The sequence below is a fragment of the Episyrphus balteatus genome, chromosome 3 (genome assembly GCF_945859705.1).
Source record: "Episyrphus balteatus chromosome 3, idEpiBalt1.1, whole genome shotgun sequence".
Lineage (NCBI taxonomy): Eukaryota > Metazoa > Arthropoda > Insecta > Diptera > Syrphidae > Episyrphus > Episyrphus balteatus.
In genome coordinates this window covers 73,123,444-73,146,485 of record NC_079136.1, presented here as the reverse complement: position 1 = coordinate 73,146,485, position 23,042 = coordinate 73,123,444, and the positions used below count along the sequence as shown (strand labels likewise).

The following is a 23,042-nucleotide window of genomic DNA, read 5'->3' as shown; positions in this document are numbered from 1 at the left end:
TTTCTCATTAAATAAATGGACTCTACTTGTTGACCTTTTTCAAAAAAATACACAAAGTCAACAGAATACTGTAAAAAAAAATAGTGTTTTAAAATATCATGCACGCTTGGAAGTCTGATACACTTATTTAATAGAGATAAAGTAGTGAAAATATCATGAAAAAAAAAAGTATTACTGAATCATTTATTTTTATATACATATACTTCCTTTAGATAGAACCATTCAGATACCGCACATGACAAAGGATGAATAGCTTTTTTTATTTGGTTAAAGATACTCTTAGACTGTGGCCATTTGCAAGAATGCGACGACAATCCTAGTAAGGGTATATCGCATCACGCTCCTGTTTATGTGAGAAAAATGTGTTGAACCCAAAAAGAGATAAATGGACACGAAAGGGTTCCTCGCCGTATGTGTGCCAAATGTTTGTTAAATGTAGTGGTTACATAAAGTTTCGTTAGGTTCCATTCATATCCTTTCTTGCTTTTCAAGCAAATTCATTTTTAGAGGATTGAAAATTCTTTGGCATGTTTACATTGCTGTCAATACCTACCTATTTTATTCTGTTTACAAAAATAAAGCAAAACTTTTTTTTGATTGTTTATGTTTATGTTCAATAAATTTTAGCAGAATTCTAATCAGATTATGGATTAATTTCGTTTTCGTTTCTTGTCTATTTTGTATGTTAAAAGATATAAAAGCGGGTGAAGACAGACAGCCACTTTAGTTGACTTCCCAAACCCTTTTTCCCAGGATCTGATAGGTTCCTAGCAGTGTAGCTCAAGACGGGGAGTGGCCCGGGTATTTAAATCAAAAAGGCTGATCAAAAATTTAAAATCAAAATGCCAAGTGGTGGACCATATTAACCGCGCCAGGCTATTCGTCATTTAGTCGCAAATTACTTCTTCGTTTTATATTATAGAGTTATTTTTCGTTTTCCTGGAGTTTAAATTTTTTCTTTTATCCATTATTTGTTATTTTCATAAGTGGTAAGGTGAGGTGTTTTTTTATGATAAAGAATACAGTTAATCAAAAAGGGGGACAGCAGACAGGGCCCTTAAAGTTTGACAATTAATTAATATTGTTTAAGTATAAAAGTATCAAATTACCTCACTGCATATTTTAAGGTGATGACATTGAGTAAACAAATATTTACAAGGAAACACATAAGATTTCTGTTCCCAAATATATGTAAACGCTTTTTAAAAAACGTAATGGTTATTTGGATATATTTATTTATTTATTTATTTAGCTACAAATTACAATAATTATTAGCTTTGAGATTGCAAATATAATTATATACAATTTAGTTTTTAAACAACTTTTTGACACATTAAAATCAATTAAATTAAAATACTTATTAAACAATGTGCAAGCAGCATACAACGGCTCATGTGAACCATAGATCGTTCTATTGAATCTTTGATAAATAAAATCTACTGATCTTAATGAACGTGAATGAGAGTTTATACATATTTGTGACAAAAGATAATTTGAATCAGTTTCACCAGTTAAAATATTATATTAAAACATTAAACACTCCCTGTCTTCCATATTTAAAGCAGAAAGCACATTATAAAAGTCAAAATCATGAAGATTGAAAGGAGATGACCAATTACACTAGTATCAAATGAAAGCTTTTGATTTGAGTTCACAGTGAACTGGCCTATGCATTTAGGTAATAAAATTACAAATTTATTTTTTCAGATTTTCGAAAAAAAAATCAAGGTTAACCCCTTGTCGAAAAAAAAAATGCATTTTTAAAAATTTCTTCCAAATTTATCGAGTGAGATATCAAAAGAAAGGTCTCTTTAAGCCCTTTTCATAACTGAAAACTAAAAGATTCTTGGAGGTCCCAGGCAGATTTAATTTCTTTCAGATTTTCGAAAAAAATCAAGGTTAACCCCTTGTCGAAAAAAATGTATTTTTAAAAATTTCTTCCAAATTTATCGAGTGAGATATAAAAAGAAAGGTCTCTTTAAGCCCTTTTTATAACCAGAAACCAAAAGATTCTTGGAAGTCTGGCTACTGAGTTATTCGTATCCAAATATTTTTTTTTTTCTTAAATTCCAAGGCAGATTTAATTTTTTTTTAGATTTTCGATTACATTTTTTTTTTCAGATTTTCGAGATAAAATCAAGGCTAACCCGTTGCCGAAAAAAAAATTATTTTTAAAAATGGTATCCAAATTCATTGAGTGAGATATCAAAAGAAAGGTCTCTTTAATCCCTTTTCATAACTGAAAACTAAAAGATTCTTGGAGGTCCGGCTGCTGAGTTATTCGCATCCAAATATTTTTTTTTTTTTAATTCCCAGGCAGATTTAATTTTTTTCAGATTTTTGAGAAAAAAAATCAATGTTAACCCTGGCCGAACAAAATGTTCATTTTAAAAAATCTCGTCCAAATCCATCGAGTCAGATATCAAAAGAAAGATCTCATTCAGCATCAAAGTAAAACGTGTGTTACATGATTATATTCCACAAGCAATTTTTGTTACTGTTTGTTGAACATCAGGCCCCCCCCCTCCCTCTTTTCCATGGAATAAAAAACCCTTTCACCCAAATTTTGTATTTGTATTTTCATCGTTATTGCAATAGGAGATTTTTTGAGGGTTACAATTTTTTTTTTTAATATCTGTACTAAATGCTAAATTCTCCGTAACTTTTTTTCAGATTGCTTAACGGGAAAAAATTAAACTATGATTTTTTGATTAAAGGGTTTCGCTATCAGTGAATATTCAACAAAAGTCAAATATGTTTTATTACTCAGTAAATAAACTAGGGGAAATTAGCAGGGTCACTATGGTGTATGCGTAACCTTTTTTTTTTTAAGAAACACCTTAGTGACATTTGTACTCTTTTTGAGTATTTAATCAGACGAAATATCATTTTGGTATCCTAAATAATATTAAATAAAACCTCCAAAAGATCTCTAAGCAAGTAGTCACAACGTTAATCTACATAATCTCATTTAAATTAACATTTGTCTGTAGGAGTTTGAGCTGAACTACATGTCGAATTACTCTGTGTAACTTTTTAATCAGATGACACTCACAACAATTAAAACTTATTTTCCCGGTTACTTCTAAGATTTATAAAAAAAAAAAAAAAAAAACAATTATAAAATATCTCCTTTTATTGATTATTAAATCCCTTAGATCCTCGTACAGATAAAGCATTTATTGTAAAGGATTTTATAACTCGTACTTGTTTAACCTTCTTTATTATTAGAAAAGTACTCATTGAGAGAGAGAGAGTGTCCTTAATTTTGAAGTGAGGAAAACAAACAATAGACTATGAGCGCTTAAGGGTTTGGGAACTGTTTATTTTGTGTGATGAAGTTTAAGTGTTTATCAAAATCCCTCACTCATCCATTTTTAGAAAAAAAAATTAAATTGAGGGTTGATTTAAGGAACAATTGAAACTCTTCCTTCAAGGAAATGTCTTGACATTTCTTCTACACAGATTGTTGTTTATTTTGCCGCATTCGTTGTTAAGATTAAAACTTTTTTTTGCCAACATTATTCTTCCGCATCCTTAAGAAGAATTATCATATTTTGTCTTTCCCATCATATTTCTTCTGAATTTGATTACACTCAAAGTTATTCAAACAAGGTTATACCCTAGAATCTTAAGTATATCTACAAAAGAAAACTTTTTGAAATTGTGTTCTCTTACACCTTTTCATGTAAGAAAAGTAAAGGAAGGTCTTGAGAGTGGAATAACTTTCTACCTCAATGTCCTCTTTTCGCATTCAAAGAAATAACCTGGATTAAAAATTACGCTTAACATTTCCTAAGTAATCAGATTGCTAAAAAAAGGTTCAAAAACTCATAAATAAAGAACTTTACAGCAAAATCATTTTTATAGCTGGTTCTTGGTGGTTTAGCGGTCAACACTTAAAAAGGGATGATGGAATTTCATTATAAACTGAAAAAATTGAAATTAAACAAAAGAAAAAAATTAAGTACGACGAAAAAGTAGAATGGAAATCGTTTATATTTGGTGCGCGGTTTCTAAATATTAGTGGATTAATTGTTTAATTTAAAGGAATCATTAACGAAAATATTTTGCATAAATAAATTATAAATACAAAATAAATAATTTTTGAGATTTCGAATTTTTTAAGAACATTTTTCAGGAAAGTTTGGTACTACATTGGATTAGTAAAACTTTTAAATCTTCATGATTCGACAGCAATTTTCTTACATTTTTGAGGCGAAACTAAAATTTGGCCTTTGATAGAACTCGTAAAATGCAAATGGAATTTTTTATATAAGTGCTCATGAATCACTATACTTAAAAAAAAACTATAAAACAAAGAAATTAGAACACCTACAAAAATTATAACCTATATAAACTATAAACATAAAATAAAAACAAAGTCAATGTCATTAAAAACATCCCTAAGTAGAAAAAAAGATAAATAAATTCTCGAAAGCATTGAAGTTAATGTACAAGTGTGAAGCAACAAAAATTACTTCACCATAACATTTATGGCCAACTCTCGTTAGCCATCACTTAATTTGTTAGAAACTGATAATCCTCGAGCAGACGTCAGCACAGCAAGAGTATATAAGTCCAAAACAACTTTCAAATGATTTCGATGTCCAATGACTAAATACATATCTAATGCTAAAATGTGAGAGGCGCCAAGATGCAGTAGTTGCATTTGCAACCTCGTGAAAGATGATGTCAACGTTTAGTTAAAATCTCATCACGCACAATATTTTTGTATTGGATGAAGAGTTAAGTCAGCAGACGCATCATTAAAACGCATTTCTTGAAATAAATTAATTTTAGAAATAACTTATTCGTACTATCATGGACACAATATTCATAAGGTTGGAATATTTATCTTAGTATTAAATATGATTTAGTTAGCTCACTTGGAATGTTTTCGTCAACGGTGAAACATTTTGTTACTAAATTTATTGTTGTTTTTTTTTTTTAATTATTTTATACTGATTTTAGCAAATCTAAACGCACTTTCACTCCCCTTAATGCTGTTTTGGTGTCAAGCAGTCATTAGTTTTTTTTTCATTTACGAGTTAGAGACTATTTTCAGAACCAGAAAAAGTAGGTTTTATTCACCAAAAGTTACTACTAGTAAATTTTAAGTAGGTACAAAAATAGCAAATTTTGATTAAACGTTAAGTTTTTTTTTATACTCAACTTTATATTCGGTATCCGGCTGAATGTAGTGAACTATTCAGCCGAATACCGAATAATTGACGAATGAATTTTGATTTTTTGAATTCACATGATCCAGCAATTAGTTATGTCAGGAACCGTATTTTTATTATAAGACAAGTTTGATTAATTGCTGCCATTGCCGTATTTTTAAATAAGGAAATTCATCAATTAGGTTAGATATCAGAAAAAAATGACAAATAAAAATTATGTTGGAAAAAAATATTGTTTTTATTTTGTTCAAAAATAAAAAAAAAATGTTTGTTAAAAAAAACTAAAAATGCAGTTTTATTTAAATTACTTAGAATATGACGTCTGCAAAGTTTAATCAAAATCGTTAGAGCCGTTTTCGAGTTTCTTGCGATACGATAGTATTATAGCGCTAATATTATCGTATGCATTTTTATGTTTTTTGCAAACAATTCAAAGTAAAAAATTCAAGCTTTAAAATGAGACCATGAGACTTTGAAGAATTTTTGTTTTTAATATAAGAATTTATTTTGGTCATAAGTGTATTAATACATTAATAAGTGCATTAAATACAAAAAATTTGATTGCAAATAAAAATATTTTGCATTTAAAATAAAATTTTATTGTAAATAAAAAAATTTTCATTTAAAAGCAAATCAATTTTTACAACCTACTACAAAGATCCATACACGAGTATGCAATGCATAAGAAATTTACTAAAACTCACCATAATAGATTTTCATGCTTAAAAACCACATTTTTTTAGAAGATATAGAGAGAATCCCTACATACAGGTATCTAGATACTTTGTAGATAGATTTATTGGAATTATAGCATCAAGATCAATAAAGTCGCATTGCTGAAATATTTATAGTCATTTTCATCTTCGTAGAAATGAAAACACCTATTAATTATATTAAATAAATAAATGCACCTGCAAAAAAAATTGTATCAATATAAAAATCATTTTTGTTTTTACTTTTAATATAAAGCTTTTTTTCCGAAACATTTACGGAATTTACGGTGCATTTCTTTTAATTATATTTTTATTTTCAATTTATTTTTATTTTTTTTATTGAAACAGATATAGTGATGAAGAAAAAATCAAAAGAACCGATTTAAATTTTTTTTTTTAAATACGTGGGTAGGAGCTATTCAAAGATATCACTTTTAATGGATTAATCAGAATATTGAATATCAAAAAACTCAAAGATGCCAATATAAAACGTATTAAAAGGCTGCTTATGACGTTCGCATGGATTGTGAAACATAATTGTTTGCACTTTTAATGATGTTTCGGATTTCATTTGTTAAATGACCAAAGTACAAGTACCTGCCTATTTTTATACCCTTTCATCAGAAAAAGATTCACTGCGTTTAAAATGTGGGTTTCGGACATTTAAATTTATTTTTAAAGATTTTTTTTCGACTTTTTTTTCGAAAAGTTTGGTCTCATGAATAGAATTTATTTTGAGTTTTTGAAATTGCAAGGATTCAAAATTTAAAATGCAACAAACATAACAGGAACGAATTTTATAATTGAATAAAAATGTCTCCTTTAGACAGATTCCATCTGTCGCAAAAATAATAACTAAATTTTTTGTACATTTATTTTCAGATGATAAAAATGATGGTCACGGTAGTGATAGTTTTCACAATCTGCTGGCTTCCATTCAACATTCTGGTGGTAGGTTAATAAATTAATGAAAAACTATGCAATTTTTTTTTTTTTTTTGTTAATAAAACGTGTTTATTCTCCTCAGCTCCTTTTAAATGATGAAAGTTTTATAGAATGGACTCCTCTACCTTATTTTTGGTTCGCATTCCATTGGCTAGCAATGTCACACAGCTGTTACAATCCTATTATTTATTGTTATATGAATGCCAGATTCAGAGGTGGATTTTTGCAGATAATCTATAAGGTTCCTGGATTACGTCGATGCTGTTGCATGAGAAGATACCAACGAGGATCTGAGAGGAGTTTCGAAGGACAAGGTATGAGTGTGATACTGGGAAATATTAATTGGTTTTATGGAATGATAATAATGTTTTAACTGGTGCAGACTGCAGAGTGCACGGTAAAATTTATAAGTGTGTTTGTACGTGAGACAAACAGTTGTGATCGAAAAACATTCCTGTCCAAATAATCATAAGCTGCTTTCAATTATATTTTACCTGAATTTAATACTTTATTTTTGATTTATATTAAGGCTCTTTAAAAGCTTTTCTATCAAATCGGATAAATAATTTTTATTTTTATTGAAATGTTATAAAAAAAAATTAGTCACGAGTTTTAATTGTAATATGTAGTAATCTAAAGCTGCTTTGTTCTGATGTTTATAAAGATAAAAAAGAAATATTTTGCTAAATTAATACAAAAATGTAAACAATAGTTTTATTTTTCAGGTGATGAATACACATTTCAACTACAACGTGTAAATACATGCACTACATACATAAGCACGAGAAGAAAAATTAGAAACAATTCTATGCAAGCGGTAAGAAACAATACGCCAATTTGTTTTAACAAAAAAAAAAACATAAAAAATAGGTAATGCAGGTATTCCAAAACCAGAGCCTTAAACTTTAAGGAGGAGAGGGCTGAGGGGTGTTAAAGTTTCGTTTTTTTTCTCATTTTAATTAGTGCAGCTACAAGTATATTGCATTTGTCAAGGACATCATTCCCAAAGAGAGACTATAAAAAAATACAAAGAGAACTCACGTACAGGCAAAGCAAACCAGCAAAGTGTATGGATATTGAACTGATATCATATATTTTATCACCAAATCTATACAATTTTGTTTTATGATGTCTTGAAGGGCTATTGTTAACCTTTGTATATCTGAGTTACATTTTAAATTATTCAAAAATATCTTATAAGATGGATGTCGCCTTTGAAAATTTTAGTTGCCCAAAGTGTAAAAAATAAAACGCACGATTGGGTAGCACGAACTTGCTCTTAGAGTTGAAGTTGCTTAAATTTTTAAGACTTTTTATATAGAAATAGAATAGAAAACAAAAAAAATATAATTTTGTTTTTCAAAAAAATTAAAAAAAAAAAAACATCTGAAATTGCCCTCCAAAACAAGTATGCAGTTTTATTTGATCAAAATCGTTAGAGCCGTTTTTTAAAAAACTAATTTTTTATAAATATATTTAAAAAAAAAGTTTTAAAATAAAATTGGTACCTATGCCATTTTGTAGCAATTACTAATCAACATCTAACACCAATATTTCAAAAAAATTCAATATATTGTTTTCGAAAATTTAATTTTTTTTTTAAATCCAAAAATAATTTGTTTCTAAATTTTATTTTAAATTAAATGTTAATAGTAGGTATAAGTGCTTTAGCATAAAAAAATTGTGAGGCGAAAATCAGATTAAAAAAAAAGACGTTCTATATCAGGTACCGTTAGTAAAATGATTTTCGCAAAAAAAATTCATTTAAAGATAGAAACTGTATAAAAAAGATATGAATTTTTTTTTCACAAAATCGTTGGGGCCGTTTTTGAGGAAATTAAAATTTTGCAAAATCCGTATATGACAGGTACCTTTATTTTTGTTAAAACAACATTAACAATTTAGACATACATATGTATACCGTTTAAGAAAGATATATTTAAGTACTTAATTCTAGGTTTTAATTTTATTTATTTTACTAAATGCTTACACACAGAAAAATAATTATTCCTAACCGAGGGCTTAACTACGTTGTTGTCGTTGCTACAATCAACGCCTCGGTTAAATTAAATTGTTTAAAATAACCATTTAAGAAGGTTATTTTAACCGATCAACTTGTTCATATTGATCGAATACTCGGTTAACATTTGAGATATAACCGCAATTTGACCAATAAAGTTGGTAGGTTTAAACAATTTTGAATAACCGAGTCGACTCGTGTAATTTTAACCGTGTTTAGTTTGCAGGTGCTATAGATGCAAACTCCCTCTGTTAATATTACACAAGTCTTACGTTGTTTTTAACCAATCATTTTTCTGCGTGTATAAACAAAATCTCGTTGATGTGATTTTTCTGCATTGTAAGCATTATAGCTTGTTGTTTTTGTAAAAAAATCTTATTAAATCTGAGTTTTTTTTTTTGTATAATTCCAGAGTCAATTTTCCTGTGCAGAAACAACTATCCTAAGATAGTGGTGGAACAGAATATTCAAAATCAATCAGACAAAGGATTACAACAAATAAATATAAAAGTTTCAATCAAATACTAAATAGTTAAACTGTAGCATAGTGCCACAATGAAACAAATTATTTATTAGATAAAAAACCAATAGAAATAATTGTTAGTTTGACAAAAAAAAAATCAATGTTATCGTAATTGTTAAATGAACGTTTTTTAAGCTTAAAGCGAATAGATATGTTATTTTTCTATTTGTTTCAAGTACGTGTAGATTTGATATGTTTCACCCCAGTTTAAGGATTATCCATTTCTAAAAAACACTTTGTAAATTGGATAGATTTCCATACAATACGATGAGAAGTCAAGTACTTTGATACGAAATACACAAAAATTTCTTAGAAGAAAAATATTATTAATGTAATAAAAACAAAAACAAAATATTTACATTTTTAAAAACAAAACAAAATGATTTTGCATAAAGTGTTATGTATTTTTCTTGTTTAACATCATTATCGTTACGATGGGGGAATTTCCATATCAAGGTAAGTGACAGCAAACTCCATTGTTTCCTATGTTTTTCACTTCAACATCCGTTAAATTATTTGATTCAATAAATTTACATGTCAATCTTTGGGATACACAAAGTTGAGTGATCGCACTTAGCAAAGGAAGACCTTTAAATTTATATGACATAAAAAATAAAAGGGAAAAACAAAAATGTGATGTGAACAAAAACTCGGTTTATATGGTAAACTTGATAACGTATGCAATCCTTAAAATATGGTTCTGGTTCAATTTAAAAGGTAAGTGCTCCTATTACCCTTGTGTGAGAAGCTCATATAAAACATACACACTTGTATATAAAATACATTTTCACCAAAGACACCCTTAAAATATATTACACACAATATTGTGGCTACACACATGATATTGAAGAATAAAACTTTATGTATTATAAAATGGAGAGTAAAGTCCTGATGCCAAATTATGTGGGCAAGTTAATTTTATAAAGGTTAATTAAATTAAATTAAATTACTGAAGTCGTGGGAAAAAATGCATTAATGATTAATATGGAATTATTGAACTGAGTGGTATAAGACAAAAAAAAGGACATTTTCTTGCCACTACTACATCAGAAGAAACATTGACATCGAGTGCAGATAAGTACAAAAAGGAGACAAAGGATAAAATTAAACTTTAAACGTAAATTCTCACAACATTGAGATTTATAGCATTTAGCTGTGTGTGCTACTATTTTCTCGGTAGAAATTGAGTGACTCACGATACTTTTTTTTTTTTTGTGTGAACTAAGCAAACTAGTACAGTCCCGCTGTGTAGCTTCTATGAAATAGAAACAAGAGCCACCGCATACAAGGACACAAGAAAGAATTAATTGTTCAATCAGTCAACCGATTGCAATAGAACTTTTTATTGCAAACCGAAATTCATTATTTGCTGGTAAACAAAAAAAAAAAATAGAAGTTAAAGGCACGAATGCGTCACATGTTCTTGATCTTATGGGTTTTTATGTTAAAAAAAGGAAGTGGCTCAAATTGCATAGATAGAGTTTGGGGTTTGCACCAAAAGTATATAAACAGTGAAACTGATGCCAATAAAAAGCAGTTGATTAGCAATCAACTCTTAGAGTCAAACAATATTGTGCATTCAAAATCACGATAAATTGGTCAAATCAATGAATATGCTTTTTGCTTTATATTTTTTTTTACTAGGTTTATTTATTTTGTTACAACAAATTGATACATTTGGTTACACTAAGTTTTAACTAAAATCAAAAATAGGACAGGAATGCTCAAAAATAAAAACTTTAAAATTTCGAAATTTCTCTTTTGGCATGAAAAGCAGTAGGTATCTATCCTATATTGAACATTATACAATCTCAAAAGTTTGGAAACAGAAATCTTCATTTTTTGTGAACACATTGAATGCCGTTCTTTTAAAATTTGAAAAATCTAGATCTAGCTAGGTACGCCAAAATGGAAATTCCAAAATCTGAGAATGTATAGGAATTTGGTGCTAGTTTGATGCAAATTTAGTGCTCTTATATCGAATTTGATGATCCACGTTTTGCTCTTTAAATGTACTTCAAAAAGTCAAATCGCTTAAAATGATCACACAGTCAAAAGAATGGTATGAAAAAAAGAGATTCTTGAAACCTTTTCAAAAATCTTCATTTCAACTCCTTCATTCCCAAAATGTCTTGTGAGGCTTGAATGCATCTATATGGAACATATGTGTATAAAACGAGAAAACGTGAAAACACCTAAAAATCCAAAATTTTATGTTTACTATGTAGTAAACTAATTAAGTGCTCCAATCTTGATTTTATGCTATACTCCTTTTACCCGTTAAAGTTGTTGCTAAAACAATTATTAAGAAACAACGGCAACACTTCCAGTTATCAATGATACCTTTTTCAAAACCTAGAATTGTATACTTAATTTGAGTTTTTAAATCAAGTTATTTTAATCAGTTTTTTCAACAATTGTGAAAAATAAGTTTAAAAAAATACATTAAATACTATTTTTGTCAAGACTATGGATTTAAATACAGGATAAATCTATAAAGTAAATTACCTCAATGAATTCCTTATCAAATACTGAAAACCATATATGTTCTTAAGCCTTCTAGTTTTTTAGAAAATTACAGAAAAGGAAAACTACTTTCATTATTATCATACTCGAGTCTTGCGTTGATATGAATTTTTCACAAAAAAAAAACACGTTTACGGGGGATATCTCGAAAAAAGATGCTAATCCGATTTTAGTAAAAACGGATTATTATTGCTGAGGCCTTCAGGAGCAAAGCCTCATTTTTAGTTTTTGTCGTCATTTTAGGTCAACCTTAAACTTGTTCAGGATCACTGTACTAAGTATACTGGTATTGGATGCTAGTTTGTTGATAATTTCTTGAATTTGATGCTCCATGACTTGACCTTAAAATCGACAGCTATATCAAAAAAACTTAAAACACCAAATTATTAACAGAACTGCATGCATTTTTCATAGTATAATTAAATTACTGTTTGAATTATTGTAAGTCTGTTGGTTGTTGTAAGTCTTAAAGATCGAAGAAGAATTTAAAACTACAGCTTTATATGTAAAAGTGGAATATGGCTCACTATGGCGTATGCGTAATATTTATTCCTGCAAAAAAATTAAACGGATAGTATAAAATTTCAATCGCTGACCAATCAACGAATTGATTTTAGATTATACAATATACATATATGTAAATAAGGGTGGTCCTTGTTTTACTCTTTTGCGAAAATTGAGTGCGACGCCCCCTAATTTGGTTCCAAATTAGGAAAAAAAATGCCCTTTTTTTCTTATTTTTATATAAACCCTTCCTGGCCCTATTTTGATAAGCAGTTACTAGAGTAGGGGCGATATCTGTGTCCAGTGGCGGATGTTTGATCATTCATACGTATAATAGGTATGATAGTATTTTACGTATGATACCGTATGAAAGTATAAAAGTAAAGAGGGGAGAGTCATTTCCTTCAAAAACAAATGGTGAAGTATCCAAAAATTGTAAAAAACAAAAACTTCTTAGTGAAATACGGTCAGAAAGGGTTAGGAATAAAAATTTGAAAAAAATAGAGCGACGTCTCCAATTTTTTTTCCTAAGGACCACCCTAATATACATATATTTTAGCGAAAATCATTCCACGATTGGTCCAAAAATTTAAAATCTTTACTTTCATTACTTTTCTGGTAAATAATGTATACAAATACAAATTGAAGCATTGTATGCTCGTAAACTTAATGTTTTCAAAAATAGAACACATCTTTTTTTTTTAAGGCAGTTTAAAAAAGATTTATTTCTAAAGAATCAAAAACACACCAATAAAAATCAATCTTAGGCAGGTGGATATACAAAAAGGAGAACCATTATCCCTCATTGATTGACATATTGTGACACCTTTTAAGAATTCTTATTTAGGGACAGTGAATGAAAATAGACCTAACACTGTTTTTGGTTAAGAAATATCTTGCTATATATTAAGAAAACGCTTGAGTAACTTTACAACCTTCAACAAATGGGTAGCAGTTGCCTCAAATAACAATTTGATGGTTGATCTTCTAGCTTTAGTGTCAAATAGTTCTTCCCAGGTATGTATAGAGTTGCTTTCATTAATAACAAAGGACTTTGCTGTTTAGAATGGAAACCGATTTTGAAATGGAGTCAATTATAACATACAAATCTCTTTTCAAATAGATATGATAATTGGGTACCTAGTGTGATTTAATGCAATATTCAAACTTTCATAAATAGGACATTATCTTTAATTTTACTGCTATAGTAATGAAGTTAGTCATTGATGAGAACCTTCTTGCTGCTGAGCATTAAATGAACACATAACAATTGTTTACATAATGCTATCCATTTTAAGCCTCAGGAATGATGTCTAGGTATAATATAATTTAAGTTCCAAAACCATTTACCGTGAACTTTAAACAGGAGATAGGAGGTAGGTTATCCCTTAATATTATGAATATCTTTGTCTCAAATAACAATACCATCATATTTCATAATAGACACAGTAGATCTTTTAGCCTCAGTGCACAGGATGTCAAATTATCTTACGGAAGAGGTGAAAATTTCCACAGTATAGAGATGGTTTCATTTACAAAAATGCACATTGAAACATTGAAATTACAATCAATTATTACCTACATATTAATGTCTTTTCAAATACAGGCTAATTGGATAGGGCGATTGAATGAAAATTCAAACATTCATAAATAGTTAAATATCTTTGATTTTACTGCTGCATTTATGTAGTCATCAAGGGAGCTTAGCATAATATTTTGTCAGTGATGATAACCTGATTTCTTGTTGCTGAAGGCCTCAGTTGCCAGGTTGTTATAGATTTATTAGACATTGCTATAAATGAACACAATAATAATGTTATCATTTTAAGCCTTAGGAATTACGTTTGGGTATATAACATACTTTAAGTTCCCAAGCCACGGTCGTGAACTTTTAACAAGAGAGAGAGGAGTTAGAATATCCCTTAATGTTTAGAATGCTTTTGTCTCAAATAACTATTACACAGTATTAATGTTTAGAATGCTTTTGTCTCAAATAACTATTACACAGTATGGACGAAGAGATGGCAACAAGTTTTCAACTACATTCGGGGAATGGATTTTTTTGGGAAATTGTTGGATATGGGAGGGATAAGCAAGCAAATGCCAATGCCAAATTGTCAGAAAGCAGACTGGACGGGTTCTATTTTGTTTTTTTTTATTTTTACTTCGAAGAGTGCCAAACTAAATCTTATTTAGAAAAAATATATTAATATACAACGGCAATACCTACAAGCTCATATTATATCTTTTTTTTAAGCCAAAAATCAGTTTTTTTTAACTATTAACTATTCAAAGAATGCTATTTTAGTGAACAGTTTTTGAAAAAATAATTTTTAACTCAACATTTTAACATTTTTTTTTATTTATTTTTTTTTTTTATTTTACGTTATCAAGCATTGCTTTTGGTAACTAACCCCTTGTAGATGTGACATATCTGTTACAAACCAACAACACACAAGTTGTATATACTATATTTTTCTTCTTTTGAAGCTTATAACATAGTTTTTAGATATTGCTTTATCGAAATAGTACACCATATTTATAATAAATGGCACCAGCACCAATAGTTTTTAATTGGCAGTTAATGTTGAAAATTCGAATTTTTTTGAAAACAAGCAAATTTGTGTAAAAACTACGAAATTCAGAAAAAATATTTTTCCTGCCTAAACTAACGAGGTTTTATTTGTGGATTTTAGGAATGTGCCTAAAAAAAATTATTAGATAGTTTTTTGTTTGAATTTTTGCATTTATATACAAAAATAAATTATTCAAACTTATTTTTTTACTCCGTATATTTCGTAATAACTAAGTAAATAATGAAGATATTAAATTTTTTTAAAATACGTGTTTTATCATATAGTTAAGGGCAAATCGATTGGCATTATACTAGTTTTAAAATGTTCGATCTTGGGTTAAAGGGGGTTAAATTTAATTCCTTAGTTACTTTTAAATCAATTACTGAAAACCATATGCTAAAAATTTTAAACTCAAAATTTTGAATTTTTTTTTTTTTGTTTTTTTTTTTTTGTTAACTTAATTTTTTTTTTCCAAATTGTACGTTATCAAGCTTTGCTTTTGGTAACTAAATTCAATTTATTTACCAATTTCAAATCAACTACTGAAAACAAGATGCTAAAATGCCTTAAAATTTTTGAAAAAAAAAAATAATTTTTATTTTTATATTTTTATTTCATTATAAACAAAGTTGATCTTTTACCTTTTGTGAATAGACTGTCAATAAGGGTATTCACGTAACGAGATAATTTTCTACTTTGCAGAAAAATAGAAAATTCCGCAAAAGGTTTAAATGAACACCCCAGAAGAAAATAATTGCGTAAATAATTTTTTTTTTCCAAATTGTACGTTATCAAGCTTTGCTTTTGGTAACTAAATTCAATTTATTTACCAATTTCAAATCAACTACTGAAAACAAGATGCTAAAATGCCTTAAAATTTTTGAAAAAAAAAAATAATTTTTATTTTTATATTTTTATTTCATTATAAACAAAGTTGATCTTTTACCTTTTGTGAATAGACTGTCAATAAGGGTATTCACGTAACGAGATAATTTTCTACTTTGCAGAAAAATAGAAAATTCCGCAAAAGGTTTAAATGAACACCCCAGAAGAAAATAATTGCGTAAATACGGTTTCTACTTCAAATTTGTGAGATAAAATTCTATGATTTGCGGAATATTTTTCCCATACAAATTTTGACAGCTCATTTCTACCGATAGAAAATTCTACAGTTTCTACGGTTTCTACGGGTTTTCCGCGTTTACGTGAATACCCCTAATATATTTTACAGATAAGGTGGAAATTATTGAGTTTTGAGATGGCTTTATTTATAAAAGTCCAAAATGCTGCTAAGAATTTGAAAACAATTTTGAAATTACAGTCAACTATTACATATAAATGCCATTTAAAACAAAGGCTGGTTGGATAAGCCGATTCAAAGCAAGCTTCAAAACTTTTAGGTTCATATTTCATATAGGTAGGTACTAATTGTAATTTCGAGAAATACTTAAATATCGAGGCAGAATGATGTTTCCAAGGTAAAATTTGATATCAATTGAGTAGAATGAAAAGGAATTTCTCAACAAGTCAAATCAAATGAGTCTCAATATTTTGAAATTAATCCATAGAAACGTGTTATCTGGGTTATTATTGTAAAGGATAACTTGCAGTAATAAAATACTCAATATCCTTACACGAGGACCGTGAATTCATGAGAAAGGAGAGTGAAGTCCTTTAATGGTGATTCTTACCAATAACCAAAATCATCCAAACCTTATTTCAAAGACATCCATAATATCAAGGTAATGAACCTCCAATCTATATCGAAAATGATGACCGTACGACCTTGCATAAGCACGCAGACTGGTTGACAAAAAAAAATCTTTTGTTATGAGGAACTTTCTTTGTTTGGGACTTGTGTTTAATGCAAATTGATACAGAAACCCAATTCGGGCTCATATCTTACTGAATTTACAATTTTCGATCGGAATAATTAAATAAACCAAATGCTCTTATTAACATAAATCAATTCGACTTTTATAAAGGCATCGCACTTTCTTTTGAAATTTGTATGCCGAGACGATTATTTGTTGCAAACACACTTATATCCTTGAATATATAACAATTTTAGCATTTTAATTAAAGTTCCCGCCATTACGAAATCATTATGCTTTATGCGCATCCCATTGATTGGTGGTATCTTATAATGATGAGGTTTTTGGGAATTCAAAGAACATCAATGGAAATAATTTTCTGTTTCACTTTATAGGTATTAAATGTAGGTGTGTTATTAGCCAAATCAGGACTTGATAATGAAAATTTTGTAAATGATTAAAAATAAACAATAAACATGCCCTGGATGATGAACTAAAAACATGAAACCAAACACCTACCATCAAAATAATGCAAAGAACCCCTTTGCCTAAAGGGACAAGATTAATAAAGATTTAATTAAAGTTGGTATTGTTTTCAGTTAAAAGCTGGAAGGCGACAAGTTTTTGGCGTTAATTTCGTTGGATTAGGCATTCATAACATCAATCTTAGATGTACATATTTTGTCAAAAAGGGACTTCAATGAATGATTTATATACATCCAAAGAGAACATAAACCTTCAGTTGTATGAAATGAGACCTTAAGGATATATAACTGTTTTAAAATCAATTTGAGCTACTACAACTTATACAAAACGGATACATCCACCATATCTGGGGCGCTTTTGAAAACAATATTGTATTAAAATACCCCAGGTAAAAGGGTGTTTTTTTTCGAGTGGAATGAAATATTAGGTTATATAGATTACATTTTATTTTGGAGGCATATTTTACGTGATTAAGTTTATTATTAAATTCATAATATTATATTAATAAAACCCTTAAACCATGCACAACATAATTCTATAACTCCGAAATAAAATTAAAAATAAAAAATCTAATTTTTATTTCTCTCGAGAAGAACACCCTGTACCTTGACTATATGAATGAGCTTTTTTATCATGCTAGCTGCAAAACTTTCACCGAATTGCTTGGGATTTTATTCACAGGGTGTTTTGGTACTAGTTCCAAATAGGTATAATCCCATTTCACTCAAAATCTACGTTCTCACGCGAAATTAAAACAACATTTTAGAATTTTATTAGCGTATAATTATTTGTAACCGTTGCTTGCATTTATAACTTGTTGTATTCAAAAAATATTGGAAGATGTTTTATTTCATTCGATTTATATTTTTAATTTCATGTCATATGGCTAGATTTTATCACCATAAATGTTCCACCTTGATTAAGCACGACCTCCTCCCCTATAATCTTTCACTTTAAATGTAGTTGAGGAACTTTGAACCTGCTTTATAGAGAGGATGAGACCAATCATAAATTAATGTTTCTGACCTTGATTGATTGATTGATGTTTGGTGTTTAAGATGCACTATACTTACGGTGGCCATCCGTCCCGGTTAACCCGGGACTGTCCCGTATTTCTATAGCTTGTCCCGGGTTTTTATTTAAGCAACACGGGACGTATAAGTGTCCCGTATTTTGAAATTCGTCCCGTGATTGTTCCGTATTTACAAATTCCCTGATTTTTGTATTCAAAATTTTAATTACTTTGTACGGATAACAAGAAAACAGTGGTTGGAAAATAAAAGTTTTTCTTATTTTCGGGATACCTAAAAGCTTTAAAAATATTTTTTAGAATTTTTAACAGATCCTATTATAAAACGGTTTATTTTCATTTCTGACTTCCTTGTAAACGTTTAAATGATTTAACCGAAAATTTTCCATAAAAATCGTTAAAGAAATCAAGACCTCAAAAAAGGAAAACTTATGAAAAGTCGTTTAAAAAAAATTAATTTTTTTTTTTTTAATCGAGATTTTCAAAACGATCCAACGAATTTTTAACTGTCCCGGGTTTTGCTCTTAGAAATATGGTCACCGTAACTATACTGCTTTCTGCCTATAAGATCTATTGTTCCCCCTTTTAAGCTGGATGAGTTAACTACTTTCAGGAAATTGATTAGGTATTTTGGGTATTTTCATAGCGGTAATTGTTCCTCTGCAGTCTGGTGGCAACACAGGTGTTTGAGTCGAAATGTATTGAAAGGAGAATTAGCGATTTCGGTGTAACACATCATGTATCATTGAATAAGGTATCGATTTTTGTATCTCGTGTGGGAAAAATGTCATTCAAAATATCTTAAATTTGAAAATTAACATAGAAGATGAACTGGAAATTGAAGTTGTAAATTATAAACTTTCAAACCCTGTTGAAATTGCAAATGCATTTAGTGATTTTTTAGTATATCTATTAGGGTGGGTCAAAAAAATCGAAATTCTTTTTTTTGATTTGGTACTCCGAAAATCGATTGCTAGACACCTCTAGAATATACACACCAAATATGAGCTCTTTATATTAAGGGGAAGGTCCTCCGCTTTGCAATTTTCCATTTTTACATCAAGCTTCTACTAAAAAAAAATAATTTTTTTATTAATTGACTTTTTAGCAAATTTCTTTTCAGATTCTTGTAGGAAATTGAACGCTCTACAAAAAGGCCTTATACACTTTTTTCGTTTATCTAACCGTTGAATAGATATTTGAGGTCCAAAAATAAAAAAAAATCTTTAAAAATTCGTTTTTTGTTCTTAATTTTGTAACAAATTGAAAAATTATAAAAATCAAACGCGCAAGACATATTCTTGTTGGAAATTGATTGCTTCACAAAAAAGGTCTTGTTAACTTTGTTCATTAATCTAACCATTCTAAAGATATTCGAGGTCAAAGTTAAAAAAAATTATGAAAACATTTTATATTTTTAAAAATTTTCCAGTTTACTGAAAATTCATTATTTTCAATTTAGCAAGACGGATTCTTGTAGGGGTTTAAACGTTCTACAAACAATTCCTTGGCATCAAATTGATTGCTTTAACCGTTTAGAAGATATTCGTATCCAAATCGCAATGCATACGGGTCATAAGAAAACTATTGAAATCAGTGGGCATTGGTTTGGATACGATTATCTTCTAAACCATTAAAGCAATCAATTTGATTCCAAGAAATTTTTTGTAGAACGTTTAAGCCCCTACAAGAACATATCTTGCTAATTTGAAAATAATGAAGTTTCAGTGAACTGGAAATTTTTTAAAAATATAAAATGTTTTTATATTTTTTTTTAACTTTGACCTCGAATATCTTTAGAATGGTTAGATTAATGAAAACAGTTAACAAGACCTTTTTTGTGAAGCAATCAATTTCCAACAAGAATATGTCTTGCGCGTTTGATTTTTATAATTTTTCAATTTGTTACAAAATTAAGAACAAAAAACGAATTTTTAAATTTTTGGACCTCAAATATCTATTCAACGGTTAGATAAACGAAAAAAGTGTATAAGGCCTTTTTTGTAGAGCGTTCAATTTCCTACAAGAAGTCAATTAATAAAAAAATTATTTTTTTTTAGTAGAAGCTTGATGTAAAAATGGAAAATTGCAAAGCGGAGGACCTTCCCCTTAATATAAAGAGCTCATATTTGGTGTGTATATTCTAGAGGTGTCTAGCAATCGATTTTTTGGAGTACCAAATCAAAAAAAAGAATTTCGATTTTTTTGACCCACCCGAATATCTATAGCAGCTGAATGAAAACCATGCTCTCCATAGAACGATTGTATTTGTGATATGTTTTCAGATTTAGCTTTTGAGGATTTTCAATGTAATAGTTTTATTTTTGAATATTTTCGTCAAAATTTTCAAAGGTATTATATCGCTTGATTAAAAACATTCAAGTACCTCGGATGATGTAACAAATAATCAGATTGCTTTTTTTATAGTAGGCATTTTAGCTTATCTATTTGGTTAAAAAGAGTATTACCTGTGGTTATTTTCCAAAATCCCTAAGTTGCAGCAGAAAATGTTTAAGTCAATATAGACCCATTTCCATACTATACCTACTTTCTTCAAGGTGTTTGACAGGCTTGTAAAAGAATGCAATCTTTTGTGAATGCAGTCATTGCCATTCAGTTACACAATTCCAACAAAAGATTGCATTCATTGACTTACACTTGAGACTTAGACTTCAAATTTTGCAATCACCAATCATTTTCCATGAAATGATTGCAATCTTTTTTTTTCCCCAATCAATTGACTGCATTCAAATGATTGCAGTCTTTTGGGACTGCATGCAGTCTTTGCATTCTTTTTGCAATCTTTCCATTCCTTGGCAGTCTTTGCATTCCTTGGCAGTCTTTTGCATTCATTTGCATTCCTTGGCAGTCTTTTGCATTCATTTGCAGTCTTTTGCATTCATTTGCATTCTTTTGAATTCTTTTGAATTCTTTTGCATTCTTTTGCATTCTTTTTGCATTCTTTTGAATTCTTTTGCATTCTTTTGCATTCTTTTGCATTCTTTTGAATTCTTTTGCATTCTTTTGCATTCTTTTGCATTCTTTTGCATTCTTTTGAATTCTTTTGCATTCTTTTGCATTCTTTTTGCATTCTTTTGCCACACCCACACCAAACGTATGGGTTTCACAAAAATTTTAACATTTTTTTAGTTCAAGGATGAATTTGATAGTTTTAAGAATTAAGTTCAACTATAGTATCATTGTCTGTGCAGGAGTAATAGTACAGTCAAATACAGTGAAAAAGGGGTAAGCCTCGAAATGAAATCTAATAATAATATTTTTTTTGCTTAATATCTTCGTTTTGGCATTCTATAACTTACCTCAAAAATCTCATGTTCGGAGGTCGTGATTTTTAAGGCCAAACCACAAAATTAAGATTTTGGAAATAAGCAATAATAGACAATGGTATTATTCAATGATGAAAAAAAAACTAAAATCCAGGAAATCTGACGTCTCTAAAAAAAAGTTTTAACTCTTTTTCATCTTTCAACCTATATTATCAAAACACTTGCAAACTTACTACCAAAAAACCTTTAAAAATTATGGTAGAGTAACCAAATTTTGCATGAAGGCTTTTATATCCATTAATCATTAACAATCATAACAAAAACATATCTCTGAAATCATGTATCATATGTTTATATAATACCATTGTGGTTTGGCCTTAAAAATCACGACCTCCGAACATGAGATTTTTGAGGTAAGTTATAGAATGCCAAAACGAAGATATTAAGCAAAAAAAATATTATTATTAGAATTCATTCCGAGGCATACCCCTTTTTCACTGTATTTGACTGTACTATTACTCCTGCACAGACAATGATACTATAGTTGAACTTAATTCTTAAAACTATCAAATTCATCCTTGAACTAAAAAAATGTTAAAATTTTTGTGAAATCCATACGTTTGGTGTGGGTGTGGCAAAAGAATGCAAAAAGAATGCAAAAGAATGCAAAAGAATTCAAAAGAATGCAAAAGAATGCAAAAGAATGCAAAAGAATTCAAAAGAATGCAAAAGAATGCAAAAGAATTCAAAAGAATGCAAAAAGAATGCAAAAGAATGCAAAAGAATTCAAAAGAATTCAAAAGAATGCAAATGAATGCAAAAGACTGCAAATGAATGCAAAAGACTGCCAAGGAATGCAAATGAATGCAAAAGACTGCCAAGGAATGCAAAGACTGCCAAGGAATGGAAAGATTGCAAAAAGAATGCAAAGACTGCATGCAGTCCCAAAAGACTGCAATCATTTGAATGCAGTCAATTGATTGGAAAAAAAAAAAGATTGCAATCATTTCATGGAAAATGATTGGTGATTGCAAAATTTGAAGTCTAAGTCTCAAATGTAAGTCAATGAATGCAATCTTTTGATTGAAGTCATTAAAGATTGCATTCAAAAAAGATTGCAATCTTTTACAACTCTGGTGTTTGAAAAGTTTTTAACTCACGAATGGGAACTTTTTTTTAAATACAACAGGTTTCTTAAGTGATAGCCAATTTGGATTTCGTGAAGGTGGTTCAACAGAAGATGCAATATTAAAACTATTTAACTATATGCGAGGGATTGAACAGAAAAAGTAATACCATAGCTTATTATTGCAATACACTTGAACTTCTTAAAAGCATATACATAATTAGAATTATTTGCAAGAAGAAAAGATAATTCACCATATGGCCTTTATTTAAAAATCTCTTTATATTACCGCTTAAACATCTTTAT

The 23,042-nt window shown here is 29.0% G+C and overlaps 1 protein-coding gene across 1 annotated transcript in view; it reads left to right on the top strand.

Moving 5' to 3' along the window:
• Nucleotides 1–9,888, top strand: part of LOC129916539 (RYamide receptor) — a 105,673-nt gene extending 95,785 nt beyond the window's left edge. Inside the window, exons 5-8 of the mRNA XM_055996544.1 lie at nucleotides 6,782–6,850; nucleotides 6,927–7,158; nucleotides 7,570–7,661; nucleotides 9,277–9,888. Of these exons, the coding sequence (XP_055852519.1) occupies nucleotides 6,782–6,850; nucleotides 6,927–7,158; nucleotides 7,570–7,661; nucleotides 9,277–9,315 (432 nt within the window). The 3' untranslated portion in view covers nucleotides 9,316–9,888. The remainder of the gene's footprint in view (nucleotides 1–6,781; nucleotides 6,851–6,926; nucleotides 7,159–7,569; nucleotides 7,662–9,276) is intronic.
• Nucleotides 9,889–23,042: the final 13,154 nt, after the last annotated feature.